This window comes from Drosophila novamexicana, unplaced genomic scaffold, assembly GCF_003285875.2.
Source record: "Drosophila novamexicana strain 15010-1031.04,08,12 unplaced genomic scaffold, DnovRS2.1 tig00000689-arrow-pilon, whole genome shotgun sequence".
NCBI classification, from domain to species: Eukaryota; Metazoa; Arthropoda; class Insecta; order Diptera; family Drosophilidae; genus Drosophila; species Drosophila novamexicana.
In genome coordinates this window covers 2,675,155-2,693,521 of record NW_020824818.1, presented here as the reverse complement: position 1 = coordinate 2,693,521, position 18,367 = coordinate 2,675,155, and the positions used below count along the sequence as shown (strand labels likewise).

Below are 18,367 nucleotides of genomic sequence, written 5' to 3'. Positions count from 1 at the left end.
TGAGTATTTGTAAAACAGTTTTTCGAAATAGTACAAAGATTTTTGTTAAGATGACCTTTGTCAAAATATTTCATGTTTTTGTACACTTTTCGCTTAAGTTATGATGCCTGAGAAGCTCTTTCTCCCTCTCTCTCTCCCTCTGTAGTATATTGAGTATATATGTAAGTATATTACATACAAACTTCCTTGAGTTGCCAAGCTAGTGAACCCCAAACAACATTCAACTGCACGCACTTAGCACATGGCACACACTTAACACCCTAACACATACACACGAATCACACCCCCCAATATACTCAGCGTGCCCCCCATGTCTCAGCTATTATGATGTCATGCACTCGACTCTTAACAATTCACAATCCATCCAACCAACACTAGCACGCGAACAATTTAAATTTCATTCGCATTTACTTAATGTTTTTATTTTTTTTAGTAAGTACATATATGTGGACAGCATGATGTCAACCTTATAGACTGAAACGCCGGCTATAACATTGCATTTTTGTTTTATTTTTTAATTTTTGAGATAACGGTAGCGTTGCGATAGACGCCGGAATTTTGATAAGGCAGCTTTTGTGTAATTGTTAGAGCAATTTGCTTGATAGGGTTGACTAACTTGATTAACTGGAATATTTATGACGATTTCATGTTGAGGTAGTCAAGCTATTTTTGTAATGAATTTTGAATTTCTTCAAAACTGTGAATCAGTGTGGATTGAAGATAAAAATGCAGATTATTTAAATAACACAAGCATGAGCCGCATGAGGTATTTAGTTTTAATTAAATATATATAATATTACCTCTGTCGAATACTTGGAAATAATAGTTGATTTTATTAAGCTTGATAATTGAATAAAAATACGGGCGAAATTTGATTGACTAATTATTACGGATACATAAAAAAAGCATTTAGTACCATAAGGACATTTCTATTGATTTATCCATTTATTGTTAGGATTTAACTTTACTTTAGTTTTATGTTTAAAGTTTTCTTATGCATCCCAAAATGGTTTGAAAAAAGTATATTTCTAACAAAAATATACGAAATATTGAATTAAGTTAAATTATTTTTTCTGGATTTATATTTTGTTTAAACTTGCTGTTTAATACGCTCCACTATCTGAAATGCGATAAATTGTTATTCATTTTATATTGATGCCTTATCCCAAATATTATTAAATAAAATTTTTGTTTAAATAATTGAAATTTATTTTAGTTCGACAAATTTCAAAATGAAATACTCTACGTTTAAAACACCCTCAAAATATTGTTGCTTATTAAGTTTATATTACCCCTTAATAGTGTTCACTTAGTTTCCCTGTCATGCAAAAAATATATATCGTTTTTATTGTGCCTATTGCACAGTGTACAGTGGCTCTGGCCAAGGCTAAGCCCACAAAACATGCATATGCCACACACAAAGGCCCCAATCATAATATTCATAGCTCAAATTTACAAACCCCAGACCCAATGCGGTCAGCAATGCATTTAAAAGTCATGCCCTTGTCGCTAAATAGGTCTATGGTTTTGGGGTCTCTAACCGCGCCGTGCTCACGTAATACCAGAGAGTTGGTGGCAGAGAGAAATGGTGTGAGAGTGAAAGAGTAAGAGTGCAGGGGGGCATTTCTCTATACATCAGCGACGCAAAACGCTAAACAAATAAAAATGATTTCCGTTCGTCATGCAAACAGTTGTGTACCCCGCCGCCCTGCCCACGCCATTTAGCCAAAAAAAAGGGCAACATGCTGCCATTTGGCAAGTGCAACGGCAGCGGCGGCTGCAACAGCGGCAGCGAACGGAAGCAATGAAAATGGGCACAACAATTGCCCCGGCTTTAGTACCCACACACATGGGTGAGCGTGTGTGTGTTTTGTGTTTGTGTTGTTGTTGCCATGACCCACGCCGCCCTCTGCGCCGACTGCATTTATATGCATGCATATAGTTTTTTTTCTTAATTCATAAACAATTCATGAAAACGGGAAATGGCAATTAAAGCATATGCATGATATGTCATTAAATTATATACAATAGGACGTTGTGAGAGAGTGCCCGACTTGGTGATACTCTGTAACAAGCCCCAAATTGGTGGAGAGAATGCCTGATTAGACGTTACTCTGTGACAAGCGATACAGATAACTTATGTAATATGTTTTTTTAAATTTATTTTTTTAACAGAACATTTAAAGACATAGAAAAGTTAATTATAGTGGATATACAGAAAATTAAATACTGAATTAGATATCTTTAGTTTCGTAAATCTTCGAAGCACTAAAAAAGATATCAATATATTTCAATTTTGAAATGTAAATTGAATGGGTTCTGATAAACGAAAACTTATATTGTCAATTTCCATCTCGGCGCTTTCGTGCATGGCTATATATAACTTAGCTCTCCGTTCCAATTCATGTATGCCTCCCTTTGCCTGTTGGGTGGATTTGCACACGTTTGATATACCCTTTACACTGTCTTAAGGGGCATAATGTATACAGGGCATGCACAACATGTGGAAGAAGGAAGTTTGCCATGCGAGGCTGTACTGAAGGAGGTCAGTTCCCAGTTCGCATATTAAAGATATTAAATATTTATTAAAGTTGCGCCCCCCCACAAAGATAGCAGGTTGCTGTTTAGCTATAATGCGATGTGAATCAAATGCTAACCGAGTTACTCACGCATTCACTCACACGCACACTCACACACTCACTCGTACACTCACTCTCTCACTCACACAATAGCCGCTGATTGCAATGCAACTGATGGAGGGGGCCTCGTCTCGAGCTGCATCTATCCATGATTTTACTTTAGTTTCGTCTTGTCTTATTTTTTATGCCATGGCTCGTTTAATGCAAGGCGGGCGGGAGTTGAGGGGATTGCATGCGCAAGTGCAGGGCGCTTAACTCAATTGCATGTATGCAACAATTCGTTGCAGCTTCGCACTGTGAGCAACGACAAACTAGATACAAACAACAACAACAACAGCATTTGGCATGCAACATGTTGATGTAATATGCAAATTTGATGCTGTGCGCCCCATTGTTTCGAGTTTTTCCGTAGAAATTTGCTAAGTTGTAGGCAACGCTGGCTTGTTTAAGCCGCAAGAGGAAGCTGCTGCAAGCTGACAGTTGGAAGGAATAGAGAAAATCTTGAATATACATATATATGAATAGTCAATTTAAAGCGTATGCTTACTTGAAAATTCAGTTAGATACTTTCAGTGATTTGTTGATATAAAATACAAACATATTTTATTTTTATTTTATATAAAAAATTTGATTTAAGTTCCTTATATATTTTGTTCAATTTTTAAAGTAAGCAATAGACAGATTGTTTTTAGTTTATGGGATTTTTTTTGTATTTTTTGTTTTAAAGAGAGAACAAAAAAGATAAAGTCAAACCAAAAAAAATATATTTCGCTTATTTAAGTTTTGAAGAGATATAGAAATTAAGCTTTCAAATAAGAAACGCAATAAAGAAACGCAAATAAAATTCATTTAGCTGTGCTTTAAAAGTTGTGTAAATCTTGTAAGGAAATGATAATTAGGAGGTTGTCTGCTAATTTATTTGGATAAGGAAATTTAATTTTCGAAAGATAAAATAAAATAATTCTCTATTTCATTCGAAATATCAACTTAATGCAAATATACATCTAAAATGCGCGTTATTTTCGTAATATGACCCTTGGCTTTCTGCCGCACATGGATTCTCTTAGTTTTGAGGTCAGCCCTTTCACACTTTACTTGCCACACTTAGCGGCACTTGGCAACCCACTCTTTATCAATTTCACCCAATTTACATGTTGCCATATAAAAATTAACACACTGCTCTACATATGAACTTGTGCCCACCAAATGCAATCTATCAAAGTGCATTAAAAATAAAAATTGCCCCTCTGCTACAGCTGGGTGCACGTTTCGGGCGTTTCGGTTTTGTTTTTATGGGTCAAAGTGACCGGACCGCTTAATTGTGATATATCACTTCACTCCGAGAGCAACAGTATTCAGATATAATAAAAAAAAAGTGCGGCCGGCAGAGAAGTTCAAAAGCTGTGCCGAAGATCGTGTTAAGATATACAAAAGTTCATTTAAAGTTTTAGCAAATATTTGGAGGAATGGGGTATATTTTTCAGGAAATTACTTGTATGATAATTTGCTATACTCTGTGAAATTAGAAAAATTTCTTTGACTTTCTTGAACTTAGAATAGAAAAATTAGAAAATGTAACCAATATAATTTATCAATAAGCACATCTAATAAAAGTTCTGATAACATCAACAAAGCGAACAAATTTGCTACAAAACAGAATTTATTAATTTTAGTTTTACTAAAAACGGATTTACTCATAAACAATAGAACAAGTTCCAATAATTAATGTACATTTATGAATTAAGATTTAAACAACTCAAATTGAATGTTAAATCTTATGTGGAGTTATCTAATTACTAGGCCTTCTAAGAAAATATTCATTTAAATTATGTTTTACAGCATAGGAATTATTTTATTTAAACAAAAGAATTTATTTATATTAAGATAATTTAGGAACAATTATAATCGGTTTCCATTAATATATCCTTTTTTTAATTATCTGTTTTCTTTGTAGATTTCAGACCTTCTCTCGTACACTTATCTTCTCTCATCATTAAAGCTTATGGAAATTTGTTTACAACCCAACCAATTTTTTTCTGTTTCTGTGGCAATTTGTACCCCACATTTTCAATGTAGTTGGTTTTTCAGTTGATTTGCTGCTCCTTTTCCTGCCCAATTTCCTGTTCGGCCTTCCCCCTCTCTGACCTCTCTCTTACATTGCCAAAAATTGCACTACTGTGTGCCATTTGGAGCTGCGACTGGAAATTCCCTTGCGTAACAGCCTCGACCTGAACCTGGGACTGTTTCTGGGCTTCGGTTCTAGCATTGAGCCTATGTGGCGGGGCGCATTTGCAGCCCTGCCCCTTTACCCACTCTACCCGTTATTTGCATTAAGCCGGGCCATTTATTTGTATATTTTATTGTGGCGCATATTTTCCGCTAAAGTTTTTCCGTATGCTTCGCTTCGCTTTTCTTTGCCTTGCCGCTCGCCTTATGAATGAAAACATTTTCGTTTTGGGGATTTTCTAGGAATATAAACATATACTTATGTATATACATATATATATATATATATATATATATAAATTTGTGTGGCTCATTTTTATTTTTACGCATTTCTTGCGTGTCGTTGTCTTTGTCTGCCTTTTGTCTGTTTGTCTTTACGTTTAGTTTACTTTTAGTGGGGGCTAATGGGTCGAGTTGGGGGAACGTGGAGGTTCTACGATGCGACGCTCTATTTTTTGACTTTGCAGATAAGCAGCGAGTGTTTATCTGTGTGTGCTTGTGTGTGTCTGCGCGCCCACTTGCCGCTTGTGCCCCGTGTTTGTTCAACGATTTTGGATGCGTGCTTGGCGGCAATTCCGACTCAAATTACCCGGTTGCAGTTTTGCCTTAACCCTAAAATTTATTTGATTTTCTATTTATTTATTTACCTTGTCGTATTTTTTGTTGTTATTTTAGCTGTGCGTAGCGCTGGGGCTGAGTTTAGTGTTACAGCTATTTTGGGTGTTGCTATTTATGAGCTAATTTATGGGGTCATAATTGCTTCTTATGGAAAAAACAAGTGTTTGCGCGTTTTCGGTGTGTATTTGGTATTATGATATAACTAAATATTGCCCGGATATGAGATTTGAGTGAAAAGCTTTTCAGACTTTTTTTTTTAAGTCGCGCAAAAAGAATTTGACAAGAAAGTTACCATTTTTATTTTCATTGTTTAAATCCGGTAAAATAAACAATATTTTCTACAAGAATTCTAAATTAAATTAGGTTTTTTATATGAATAAATAATAAATTCTGATAAAATCTGACTCAGTTAAGTTTTATTTATTTACATTTATGTTTTTTGTATAACATGATATATAAATTATTCAATTTTAAATAAATAACTTACTTTATAGTAAAGATTATAATTATATTTTGCTTAATTTGTCGTCTAATATTTAAAGGAACATATGGAAGAGTTTTTATCGTTTTTTAATATCCTCTAAAAACGATTTTTGTTTACAATACAAAAAGCTTTTCCCAATTTAATTTTATTTTGTTGTTCTCAGAAACAATTGGAAAACAATAAAATCGTTTTGTGATTTATTTTTATCTTCGGCTGGTTCGTTTTTTTTCTTCTTCTCTTTGGCAATACAATACTCAATTTTATGACCACAAAATTAGAAAATCTTTGTTTGATTTGAGAATTTGTCATTTATTGGTTAAATTGAAAAATCTTTCTATTATAAAAATAAGTTATATAGAATATTTAAAATACGCATAGTTTAGTAAGTATTGGCGCTTTCTCTGTTCGTTTCGCTCGTTCTTTTTCTCGCTCTCTTAACATTTTCTGGCTATTAACTCTATTATATTTACGATCAGCTACACACTTTCTACACCTCTTTCCCAGCACATTTTCCCGTCAAATTGGTCACCTTACCCCCTACCCGCTCGCCCATGAGGCTTGTGTGCGCATTCAGCCGTGCAGAGAACATTTTTCATTTTAAAATTCTTTTTTTTTTTCATTATTTTTAATTTGTTGCAAAAACACAGAAAATGTAACAACGCGAATATGAATTTGTGCTGTGTTCTAAATGTTCCTGTTCCTTTTGTTGTTGTTGTTGTTGTTGTTGTTAGCTCTCTGCCGTCAAATTGAAACGCGCAGCACAAAATAAATTGACATTGAACGTAAAATTTATTGAAATTGTTTACGTGGGGGCTGCAATTGTTTTGCGGTCGTTGTTGTTGTTCCTGTTGTTTTTTTTTTTTTTTTTGCACTGAGTCGTTTGAAAATATTTTACAACCATTGGAATAGATTTCATTTCATTTCTCTTAATACCCTTGCAGTGTGTGCATCATAATTTAGTCACGAAATACGTAACACATGAAAAGAGGCGTCTCTTACCCCATAAAGCTTATAATATTATTGATCAGTTCGAGTTCTTTTAGTTTTGAAGCTATCATGTGGCTCATGTGCCCAGATGTGGTATATATCTGCAAGTGTATACAATTTGCGACACTATAAAAGTGAACTGTGTTTTCTTGCCTTAGTTGAATTTCACCCAACACACACACACACACACGCACTACCTAACACATTTCTCCCACATAGCGCTGCATGTTTTCTGCTCCAGATACGCGACTTAAGCCCTTTGGCAACTGCACTCGAGTGCAGCGAGGCTTGGCCATATGGCCAGAGATGGAACTGGCCAAACTGACCATGCAGACGATGTCCGTTTGTTTGGCTTTTGGTACCGTATATACTAGTAGTGTACATTTTCTAGCTATCTGTGGCAAAGTCCAGCCAAATGCTTGCCGGGCACGTACCAAGTTTTTCTCGATTTTCTTGCCGAGATTTTTGCTGTTTGCTTTCCATTTGCGAGCGCGCTGCTCGAGTGAGTCGCCCTGGCGCTTCCTACTCATAACTTTGGTGCTGTCTCTGTGCCGTGTCTCTGGTTACCATTTTTCTTGTGCTTCGCTTTGTTTCAGCTTTTGCCTTTGCTCATATTTCTGGCCTGGCCACTAACGGGGCAAAAACTTTGAGGGCCAATGGCTTTTTAAGTGTGACTAATTATGAACTTGTCTTAATGTCTTAAGCACTTGAAGCGTTAGGCCGTCGGGTTCAATGAACGCCCCACCTTTCCTTCTCTCATCTAACATTCGCTGTCCAGCAAAATGACCCCAAAAAAGTGCAGCATTGATTTTGTGCCTCATGCATAACAGTTTCGGGCGTTGCCAAAACTTGGCTTAAAGAAAACTGTGGGGAATAAAAAATGAGGCACACAGAAATTTATCGACCTTCGCTGCTCGCCCCTGTCGTACAGCCGCCAACGTGCTCAGCTTCCATTTTTCCAGTTGCCAGTTGCTAAATCTATTGACAGCAGCCCCAAACAAACTGCATAACAACTGCGCAAATATTTGGCAACATTTTGTTGCAACGTCGCGTTGCGACATTCAGGAAACTGAGGAAATTATGCAGGCAATTTGCTTCCAGACGAAAATTCTACATAGTACAATTTGTTACGAGTCAATAGACTAAAAAGAGTGGCCTGACAAACTGGCAGAGCTCAAGTATTTGGCATGCACTACTTACGAGCTCTCAGGTAATCAGTCAGTTTGCTGGCAAAACTGGCTTCGAGCCAAAGTAAATTGAAAAGCCAAGCGAATTAAATGCGGAAAGTCGCAAACTTATGTGATTCAAAAGAATTGCATTAGTCAACATAAAAATTATCTAATCTTCAACTGGGACACAAGCAATAGAACAAGAAAGAGACAACGATTTTACTCAAAGAGTGCCTATTAAAGGCACCAAAGCCGAGCTACTGCAAGACTGAGCTTCCGCTATTTTCATAGAAGCCTCTTCGTCTCTGCTTTTCTCCAATAATTTAAAGAATATTTGTGATGAATACCATTAAAGAAATTGAGTAAAATAAAATGCAACTACCTTGCATTTACTTTACATTTACATTTTACTTTTTCTTTCGTTAGAGTCCATCCACACTAACATTGTATTGTACAAGGGAGAGCTTATGTGCTCTCTACTTATTTGGTGTGTGCTGAACTCCTTAGTTAAGCATACAGTGCCCATCGATCATGTAATCGCATACAATTCATTTAGTGCCTGTGTTTGCCCAGCATAGATACGAGTAAGCGATTGTGCCTATCTTAAGGCCGTGCTGTATTGTATCTTTTGCAATTCATTATCTTTGTTTGTTTGGTTGTTATTGTTCTTGTTGTGCAGAGCCTAAGCAAACCCTCCAAAAATTGTTAGTTACCTGACAAGGTTTATAAGTTGCCTGATTTAGGCCAGGTTGACATAGTAGCCAGCAGAGCAGCATGCAAAAATGGAGAACGGAAAACAGAGTCCACAAAGTCCACTTGGATAAGCTTTAAAAAAACGAGCAGAGTCTAAAGAGCTTATGCTCTGTAGATGATGAGACCTCAATGCCAACAACTCAGATAGACGCTGTTCAGATAAACACCCGACAGATAACAGTGTTAACAAAATAATAACAAAATAAAAAGCATTTACATACACACATATATACACAGCCCAGAGGCCAATTACAAGTGGGAATGGGCCAGGGGACCGGCCATTAGTGAAATGTTGTCAAGAGCTGGTCAGGAACAGGCCAGGAACCACCCAAACAAAATGTGAACATGGCTTAGCAGCAACAATGAATGTGAATACACTCACATTTTTTTGGCTCAGCTCATGACTAATTTACCACATCCGAAATGACCTTTATTGTCCCCTAGGGATAGACAGAGCTTAAAGATTTCGAGATTTCTGAATTTTTATTTCCCAAGTAAAAGCTAGCTAAGCTAGAAAGACATCACATGTACCACAGAAACCTTTGAATCCCGAAAAAGAGACCGATAAATTACATTGCTTTAATAATTTAATATGGACTCGAAAAACTCGGACAGACTACGTCACTCTTTTTAAGGTTTGCAAATAACACTGGCATAGATGGGATTGGAAAGTAAAATTGAATGAATTAAATAAATTAAACATTCTAGAAATGAGATTCATTGATGTGTGCAAGTTTTTTTTTCTTAACTACCAATTACTTGCCAAACGGCAGCTGTTTGGGAAGAAACCTCATTAAATTGATTTGTTAACAACATGCATAGCGTTTCACAAACGACGCATATAAAACATTTGGGAATTCGAATCACAATTGGTTAGCCCCAAGATAAGAATGACTGTATAAGATGAAGAATTCCAGTCGGATCTGATTGTGGAAAACAAAACATAAATATATTTTAACTCCAAGAAGAAATGGAAAAACCAATGCACCTGAGAGGATTGCACAAAGTATCATGACATAGACATAGGAACTTATCAAGAAAATGTAATTACAAATTTCTTTCTTCGTCTTTTATACCGTATATGTCAAAAGTCTTCAGAAACTGGTATTTTATTTAATTTGAATTTTATTTTGTATGTTTTCTTGAACACCCTTAACTTTCAAGTGAGTTTCGTATCAACAACTGATCGATCAACTCTAGTTGCCCACTTAACAAACCCATCGATTTAATTCATATCTTGAGACTGAAGGAGTTGTCTGAGTGGCTTCCATTCTCAGGCTCTCCCTGTACCATGCCAGACATGGTAATCTTTTCATTTTCACATCACAAAATGAAACATTGGCGGAAACTTAATTGTAATTTATATGTGTGTGTGTGGCGACTGCTGGACTGGACTCACCTTTGGATCGAGTATGCTGCGCTCCAGGCTATCCTCGCGATTCATGGTCGTTGCTGTGCTGCCTGTGCCGCTGCTGCTGCCACCGCCGCCGCCGCCGCTTCCTCCTTGGCTGCTGCGCTGGCTGCTGCGTTCGCGTTCGCGTTCATGTTCCAGACGCAGACGCGCACGTTCCACACGCGCCAGCGTGGGACTGTCCAGTATGGAGGGCGCGCGCGAGGGGGGCCGCGAATTGTTTGTTGTATGCAGTTGCTGCAGTTGTTGTTGCAGCTGCTGCTGCTGCTGTTGCTGCTGCTGCTGCAGCGTCTCCAGCGTGGCGCTGTTGTTGGACGACGTCGAGCCCGGCGTGGGCGTGGCCGATGAGGATGAGTTGGTCATCGTTGCCGTCGATGTGGTCGATGTGGTGTGCATCAGCATGTTGCTTTTGATTTTTCTTTTTTGTTTTGTTTTGGTTATTGAGGGGCGTTGCAGAAGCGAAGATTTGCTGAGAGCGTTCTCTCTTCTGCTGCACTTGTAGCGTTATATAATTAAGAACTTAACTGCAGTTGGTAATTCACGCACTTTTTATATTCAATTTTACCTGACTGTGAATTAGAAATTTTGTGAATAAATATTTGGCCTTTTAAGTCGTTGCATATTGCTAGTTTTATGGTAAAAGTCATTAAATAGATCAGTCAATGTTTTTGTGGGTACTTGACAATTGAGAATCGTTTTCAATATTTCTTTCTAACTGTGCAATCTTTTTATATATTTGCATCCAAACTATACTTCTAAATATGTTTCTAAAATTGAATTGTTAAAATATTTGTTAGTTATACGCCCGATTTAATGAACATATTTTTAATCTGGCCCTTATTTTGAAATTCACAGATTCTGCATTTTTGGAATAAAATGTAAATTTTCATTTCCTTCCCAGTATTTTTAAACAATTTTAATTGGTAATATTTAATTAGTAAGACTTTTAAATATTATTTTATTAAATAATACTTTAAGAGCCAAGCTTTATATCTTTTTAAGGAGTCTCATCGGAATCTTTCTATATTTCTATATCTTAGAAACATTTCCAATTAATTTAAATCAAATGTTTTTTTGAAAATATGCACAAAATATTTAAGAATATTTAAAAAAGCATTTATATATTCTGCAACTTTTTGAATATATATTCATCCCGATGTGTATATATTTCCCGATATTTTAAGCATTATCCCGAGATTTATTCGAACATTCCACCTTCAGCTGACCGCTACCTACACAAAGTGCACAATATTTTACGAATCTGTCGTCGTGCAACACTTGCAGCAGCCAATTGAATGGCCAATTTCTGGTTATTATTTTAGGGGGGTCTCGAATCCATCGAATGAGTGAGCAGACAAAAAAAAGAAAAACAACGAGATCTGAAATAACGAAAAACAACCAAAACAAAAGCAATGGCCAATAATTTTCACAAAACTGGTTTCTCGGCCAGTTGCCAAGTGTTGCAGGTAGTTTTTACTTTCGCACAAAACAAGAAAACGGATAAAACAAAAAAAGATAAAAACCCCATTGACGACAACGACTGGCAACTGCACAAACTGCAAGGCAAAAGATACAAATGTATCTTTGAGTACGTTCGAGCCAATTTCTGGCGCAGTGCTTGTGCTTGTGCATAATTCTTAGGTTTGTTTGTTTGCTGACGTCTTTGGCTTATTATTTATTTAGTTGGCGCGTAGCTTTTGCATATGGCATGCCAAACACGTTTGTTTTCATATTTCCGCTGGCCATTTGATTCTCTATATAACAATATCGAACACATACTTTTGTTGTTTTGATTTATTTGTTAATTTATTTGTTGTCGCGTCGCATTTCTTCGCGTTGCGATTGAAAAAACAAATTTTGAATTTTTGGCAAAATTTTATTTTCAATGCTGCTTCTTCTGCCTCTTGGCACGCCAAGCAAACGAGCGACCGTCGACGAGACGAGAACCGTTTTCGAACTGCGTACTGCGAACTGCGAACTGTTCACGTCAGCTGCCCGTCGTTGACTGTGCGCGCAAGAAAAACTGGTTTGCCGTTGTGTCTCGGTCGGCAACGTTGCCCATGCATCGGTATGCGGCTATGCTGCAGCGAACATGTTCGAGCTGCCAGCCATCAAATTTCCCAGTATTATTTTCTGGCATTGTTGACTGTGGCCTGCGCGAATTTTATATGCAATTCTTGTCAATAATGTGCGTAAATTGCAGACAATCTCAACTGCAATGCATAAAACCATTATTTTGAATTTGTCGGTAGAGAGTGGAATAAATTATATATATATTTCTTATTTTGGCTAGAATAAACTTACATAATAAGTAGCCAATGATAAATAATTATCAATCTAATCATTTCATTTATATTATAAAGTCCATACGATTATATTGCATATTTATGCTGATCTCTTTAAATAGTACAAACATACATTTTTACAAAATGTATAGATATCTGCTAGTCGCGCTATTTTGAGTAATTGAAATAGTACAATCTCCATTACTTTTATATATAGCGCTCACTTAACTTTAAGTAGAACACACCACAAGTTGAAAATAGTAAACAAAGGACAGCGACACAGAATGAGCACTACGGCTCTACATTTACTATGTCACATCATGAACTTAATAAATAGGTTTGTACTATATATTATAACATATATTCGATATTGATCCTTTAAATATATAAATATAAATATAATATACGAACAACTTATTTTTAACTAGAATTAGAACTAGGAAGCATTGTTATTATCTATTAAAAACTGAACTTATGGCAGATAAAACATAATTCAAAAAATTTCCCTCTTTGGGTAATTTGATTACTCAAAACAAAAACTCACAAGAGCACCAACAAAACTTGAAATGCCAGCGCATAGCGATCGAACATGGTTCGATTGTGTTTAGCCGGTATTTTGTTTGGGTAACGATTGCGCTGAAAAGAAAAAAAAAACAGGTAAAAGCAGGTAAAGTTAGCGTCTTATGAGCAGTTTTATAGTAGTATCTAAATCTGTGGCTGGGTCTGGCGTGTGTTTCCTCTTTGATATTATGCCTGCCCCATTGTTTGGCCGGGCGGCATATCAAGTGATTTATGCCGCGCGACAGCAACGACAACATTTCGGTTGCAGTTGCAGTTCAATGGCCCACACTTCGAGATCAATTGAAGGCGGTTCTATGATGAGCTAATCAAACAAACACTTGACAATCACTTGACTCATGGAGCTTTATCCAACTATCCATTTACAATAAAAAAAATATTAAGCATATTCTCCACACATGATTCACGCATTTGACGGCATGCGAATCACGCAATTATGCAAATAATCAACGCATCTTTATCTTTTGGCATGGGACGTGCCAATTTTAGGCATGGCGCATGCCGCCTAATTTTATTAAAAACAATAAAGTTTTTCCAAAAAAAAAAAAAATCAGAAAGAAACAAATGTTTCAATTTAGGTTTCCAATTACTGTGCGTCTGTTGTCGTCATTCATGGGCTCTGCACGACTGGCGCCAACATAATTTTTATAATTTCAGATACACATTCATATAAAAACCCATTGAAAATCTGTCGCGACTTGCAGCTCGTGTTTTGTTGTTGTTTTTTTCCCAAGAATTTTACGTGGTCTTTCGAATCATTTTAGATTTTTGGTTTTATGTTTATTTCTTGTTTTTTTTTCTCTCTTGTCTGTACGTTGGCCGTCAAGTGGTTTGATAACTTTATTAGTTGTGTTCCCAAATGTTTGTCTGAGTAATTTGTTGTGATTATCGCAACTCGATTCAATGAAGTTGTGTGTGTGAAGAAATATGATAGCTTGTATAAAGATATCACGCACAATGGACGGTCTTAACAACAAGTAGATCAGATTTTTATAAATGTTTTGAGCATATTTCTTTAAAATTTAATTAGGCGCTTCCGTTTATTATTAAATTTTTTTTAGAATAGTTGACATTACCTTTGATAATTTTAACTCCGGCTATGCATATATTAATATTTTTATTTTGAACATAATACAAATTTAATACTTTGCCTATTCTACATTTAAATTTCTTAGGAATTAGTAGACTTAAAAAATAATAACTTTTTAATCGTTTTTTTATATGAATGTATACATTTTTTCAAATATAAAATGTTACTATCCTATAAAAAGGCGGACTAGATTAATAATTGTTATCAAACTAATCACATATCCTGATATCATAGTTCTGATTCAAAAGAACAAAATTTAATAGATTTTATTAAAAAGTATTTAATAGCTTTGCCTACGCATAACACATATTTATAAAAACTATATTATTGATATTCATATGCCATAACTATTACTAAATACCACTAAGTATGCCTGTTGCAATGTCTTTATGTATTTTGCCTGTGCCACAGCCATATCTAGGCCTTGCCATATACGCATGCTATGTTCTATGGAACCAAATGCTCCCAGCCCATTTCTGGGTCTGTGCCGCATTTCCGTTCCGTATTGGAAATTCTTTCAATGGGTTTTGTTCTAACATTTTCAACGTATTATCAAAGCCGAGTCGCCAAGTCGTCTGGTCGCCATTTGAAATCAAAGTTTCTTTTGCGTTTCCCATTGTTTGCCGTAGTTTTTTCTGATTTCTGTTTTTTTATTTACTTGACTTTCCCTCTCCCTCTCTGTCCTTCTCTGCATATCGCATGTACGGCTTGGCATATCTTTTGTATGCATTCGACGCATTCTAAAAGTTCTTTTATATTTTTTTATTCCTTTTTTTTATCGCAAACTTTGGCAAGGCAGGAAAAGGCGCGTTGGTTTGGACTTTGCGTGGCGATCTTTCTTTTAATTATATACATATCTATATACATATTTACATGCATATTCGTGAGTGGTTATATGCTTTGTATGCATTGCATCAAACAATGCAAAAATGACATTTCCTCAAAGGGTGGCGGGTTCTGTTATCAGCTGTTTGGCATGCTGGTTGCCAGGCTGCCTCTTTTTCTTTCTTGCCTGACTTTACAGAAGATAAGCCGCGTCTATAGCTTCTTGTTAATATTGTCTTATAAAGAAGTCAAAGAGCAAACTGCGCTCTGATTGCCAATTGCCGATAGTAGTCACATACCCTGTACCAAAAAAAAAAAAATGGGTAAACAAAGGGTATGTCAGAATTGCGCAAATTAGTGGTACATAAAAAATTGTATATCTGTGATTATTTAGGCTCTATTTATGTCTAATGTGGTCTAGTAACTAAAAATATATTTTAAAATAATATATAATAATAATTAGATAATGATCTTAACATAACAAATATTAAGCATTTCTCATAATTAATTAGTGATAATTAATAAATAAATATATTTTCTGAGATTAACAATAAAAAATATTTTTTTATATAATTTATTAATATGTTTTCAAGTTGTTTGTGTTAAATTTCAAAATAATAAAATATATTAATTTAGCTATAATTATAAAATATATTTTATTTTTAACCCTTATTTGATAACTAAACTTAAAGGGCAAAAAATAGTCTCTTTTCCTTAATTTCATATTTTCTTTAATTTTATATTTGCTACGCATATTAATTGCAGTTTTTTACGACAGCACAGCAAAAATGCTCTTGTTTTTTAGCAGTCATCATAAATCATTGATAAAACGTAGGCATGAAATATTTTCCATTTATTTGCAATTTATATTCATTTATATGGTTTTAATATGACTTTCGTCAGCTTCCGTGCCTTGAGCCTGGTCATGGACTGGCCAAAGCAATTAGTCAACTCGCGTCGCATGTGATAGAAACTAATGACTGCATTCCTTGCTCGCCCCTCTTTCCCTTTCAGTACCCCGAGCCAGTTGTAGTTGTACTCAAATGCATTCCAAGAAGCAAATCAAACATTTCATGTGGCGCTCCACATGAAAAAGGCCGGCGATTCAGTGGGGAGTGTAGGGGCGCACTGTAAGAGAAAATTAACTTAATTAAACTAATTAACGACCCTAATAACTTTATATGCTTTGACAACTTCATGCGTTGTCGCGTCTCTGATTGAATACTGCACGCAGTTTTTATGGATATAGGAAATGATAGATTGTTGGTGAATTATTTTTATGGTTAGCTTATTGTTGATATTTTTATTATTATTATTGTAATTGCTAATGACATAATTATTGTTATTATTTATTTTCTTGTTATTTATATACATTTTTGATAGCACATACATAAATATAAACTATAAACACATATGTATATGCTTATTATTTATATACATATTTTCATTCATGGCATTTATAATTAGAAATTAATTCATTTCGGCTCATTTCTATAAATTATTATAAGTTGATTAGTTAGTCAACATTTTTTTGCTTAAATTGTTCAAAATACATTTATCAAAATTTCAAAGCTAAAGAATATTTTTTGCATCTATCAAATTTATATCTAAATCGACTGATCGATTTCATTGTAATCTTTCCTTAAATATTAATGGGTTCTTGAAAGGTTTTCATTTAGGACTCAGTAATTAATCGCAACTCTTTTTTCTTTTGCCGTGCGTATTATATGCCGCACAGACTCCACAGACTCTTTATGCACTACCCACATTCCCATAGACTTTGACACTGATCTTAAAATTATCGCATCATATTATTTCCAATTATATCATATCCTATCATATTGAAAACCTTTTCTTAATGAGTAGTCAAGACGAGTCACATTCCATTGTCCAGTGCTAACCTTGATTGTTCTCTTGCTGAAGAACTTTGTCGCTTTGGTACCTGTTTCGATTGATATCCCAGGTAGCCCGAGCCCAAACTCAATAATCTTATTAGAATTCGTTAGCAGTCGAACTACATATATTTGAATTTTAAAGAGGGGTCGTTTATCTGTCTTGAATTCTCCCGCGTTTCACTTCATTAAAATCATTTTAATGTTGTTCCCGTCGCCTTCTTTTGTGTGGCTCATCAAATTGCCGCCCGACTGTCTATACCCGTTTTATGCTATCGTCTGCTCAATAATATCGTAAGCAGAGGTGAAATTTGTATCTTGTTTATTCAATCGAACTGCAAAAAATGCCAGTGAGGTGCGAGAGCCTGAGTCATGGAATTTCATGGAAGTCTTTGAGATAAAATCAAAACAGGGGCGGACCACGATCAGAAAAGAGCATCGGTCAACAAGATTCGATTGAATTTAAACAAAAATACATCTGGTTATGGCTTTTTTGTGTGTCTTTCGCGCTCAGGAAGCATAGAGTTATTTTAATTGTATATTTACTTAATGGACAATCTCAGTACCTATATTTGAATAATATTTAGTCGCATTTTTGAAGGGCGATGTGCAATTAAGAAAGTAAGATGAAGTTTTAAGGAAGTGTGGCTAAACAAATATGATAAAGAAAACTCTATAAAGAGTATTGGTTGAAAACTTATTGACATACTACGATTCATTCTCATCATGCATATATATTTCTTTATGCGGCCCGTTAATTCTTATTGCTGGATTCGTTATATCGATAATTTTTTTTTTTTTTCCTATTCGACCGGCCTCAAACTCATTTTTAAATATCTTTGCTTAATTTCATTTGGGGATGTTTCACACTTTTCGAAAAATACATTCCTCGTTGGTGGAAAGGAAAGTCAAAGATATTGTGTTTTGTGTTCAATTTTTTTTTTTCATATATCTATATGAAATTTGAGACATGTTTCACACTTTTCTTAGAATCCAAGCTTCCTCGGTGGAAAATGCTATTTAAAGAAGTTTTGGGCTAAGTTTTAAGTCCGATTTGCTTTAAAATTATTTTCAAAGCTCTAAAAAAGAACATAATAAACATATACTTTACCGATTTGTAAAATTCTGCCAACAACAGTGGGAAAGGTAATATCGACAATTATTAGCACAAAACGTTCCACGGGCAAGGCCGGGCAATACCCGCTGGTTGTAAAAATATATGTATGCATAACTAATATAAATATTATAATGCAATGCAATGTAAGTTATCTCTTTTTGTTCTCTTGATATCTCGATCTTATATCTCGGCAAAGCTATTTATACAGTAAAAAAATGCACATTGGGCCTGAAACTTGGCAATTAATTATAGTTTCAGTTTACGTTTGTTTTTCAAAGTGAACAGTGCACAA

General features: G+C 35.3%; 1 protein-coding gene across 4 annotated transcripts in view; it reads right to left on the bottom strand.

The window, feature by feature from the left end:
- The window catches only part of LOC115763305 (transcriptional regulator GZF3), a 56,864-nt gene extending 44,596 nt beyond the window's left edge, over positions 1-12,268 (bottom strand). For all 4 annotated transcript variants that reach the window (XR_004017896.1, XM_030705796.1, XM_030705798.1 and 1 more), the window contains exons 1-2: positions 12,067-12,268; positions 10,276-10,856 (exon numbers count right to left, since the gene is read on the bottom strand). Coding sequence is in view for 3 of the 4 variants with exons in the window: in XM_030705796.1 (XP_030561656.1) it covers positions 10,276-10,689 (414 nt within the window). In the remaining variant the exon portion in view is untranslated. The remainder of the gene's footprint in view (positions 1-10,275; positions 10,857-12,066) is intronic.
- Between the last annotated feature and the right edge of the window lie 6,099 nt (positions 12,269-18,367).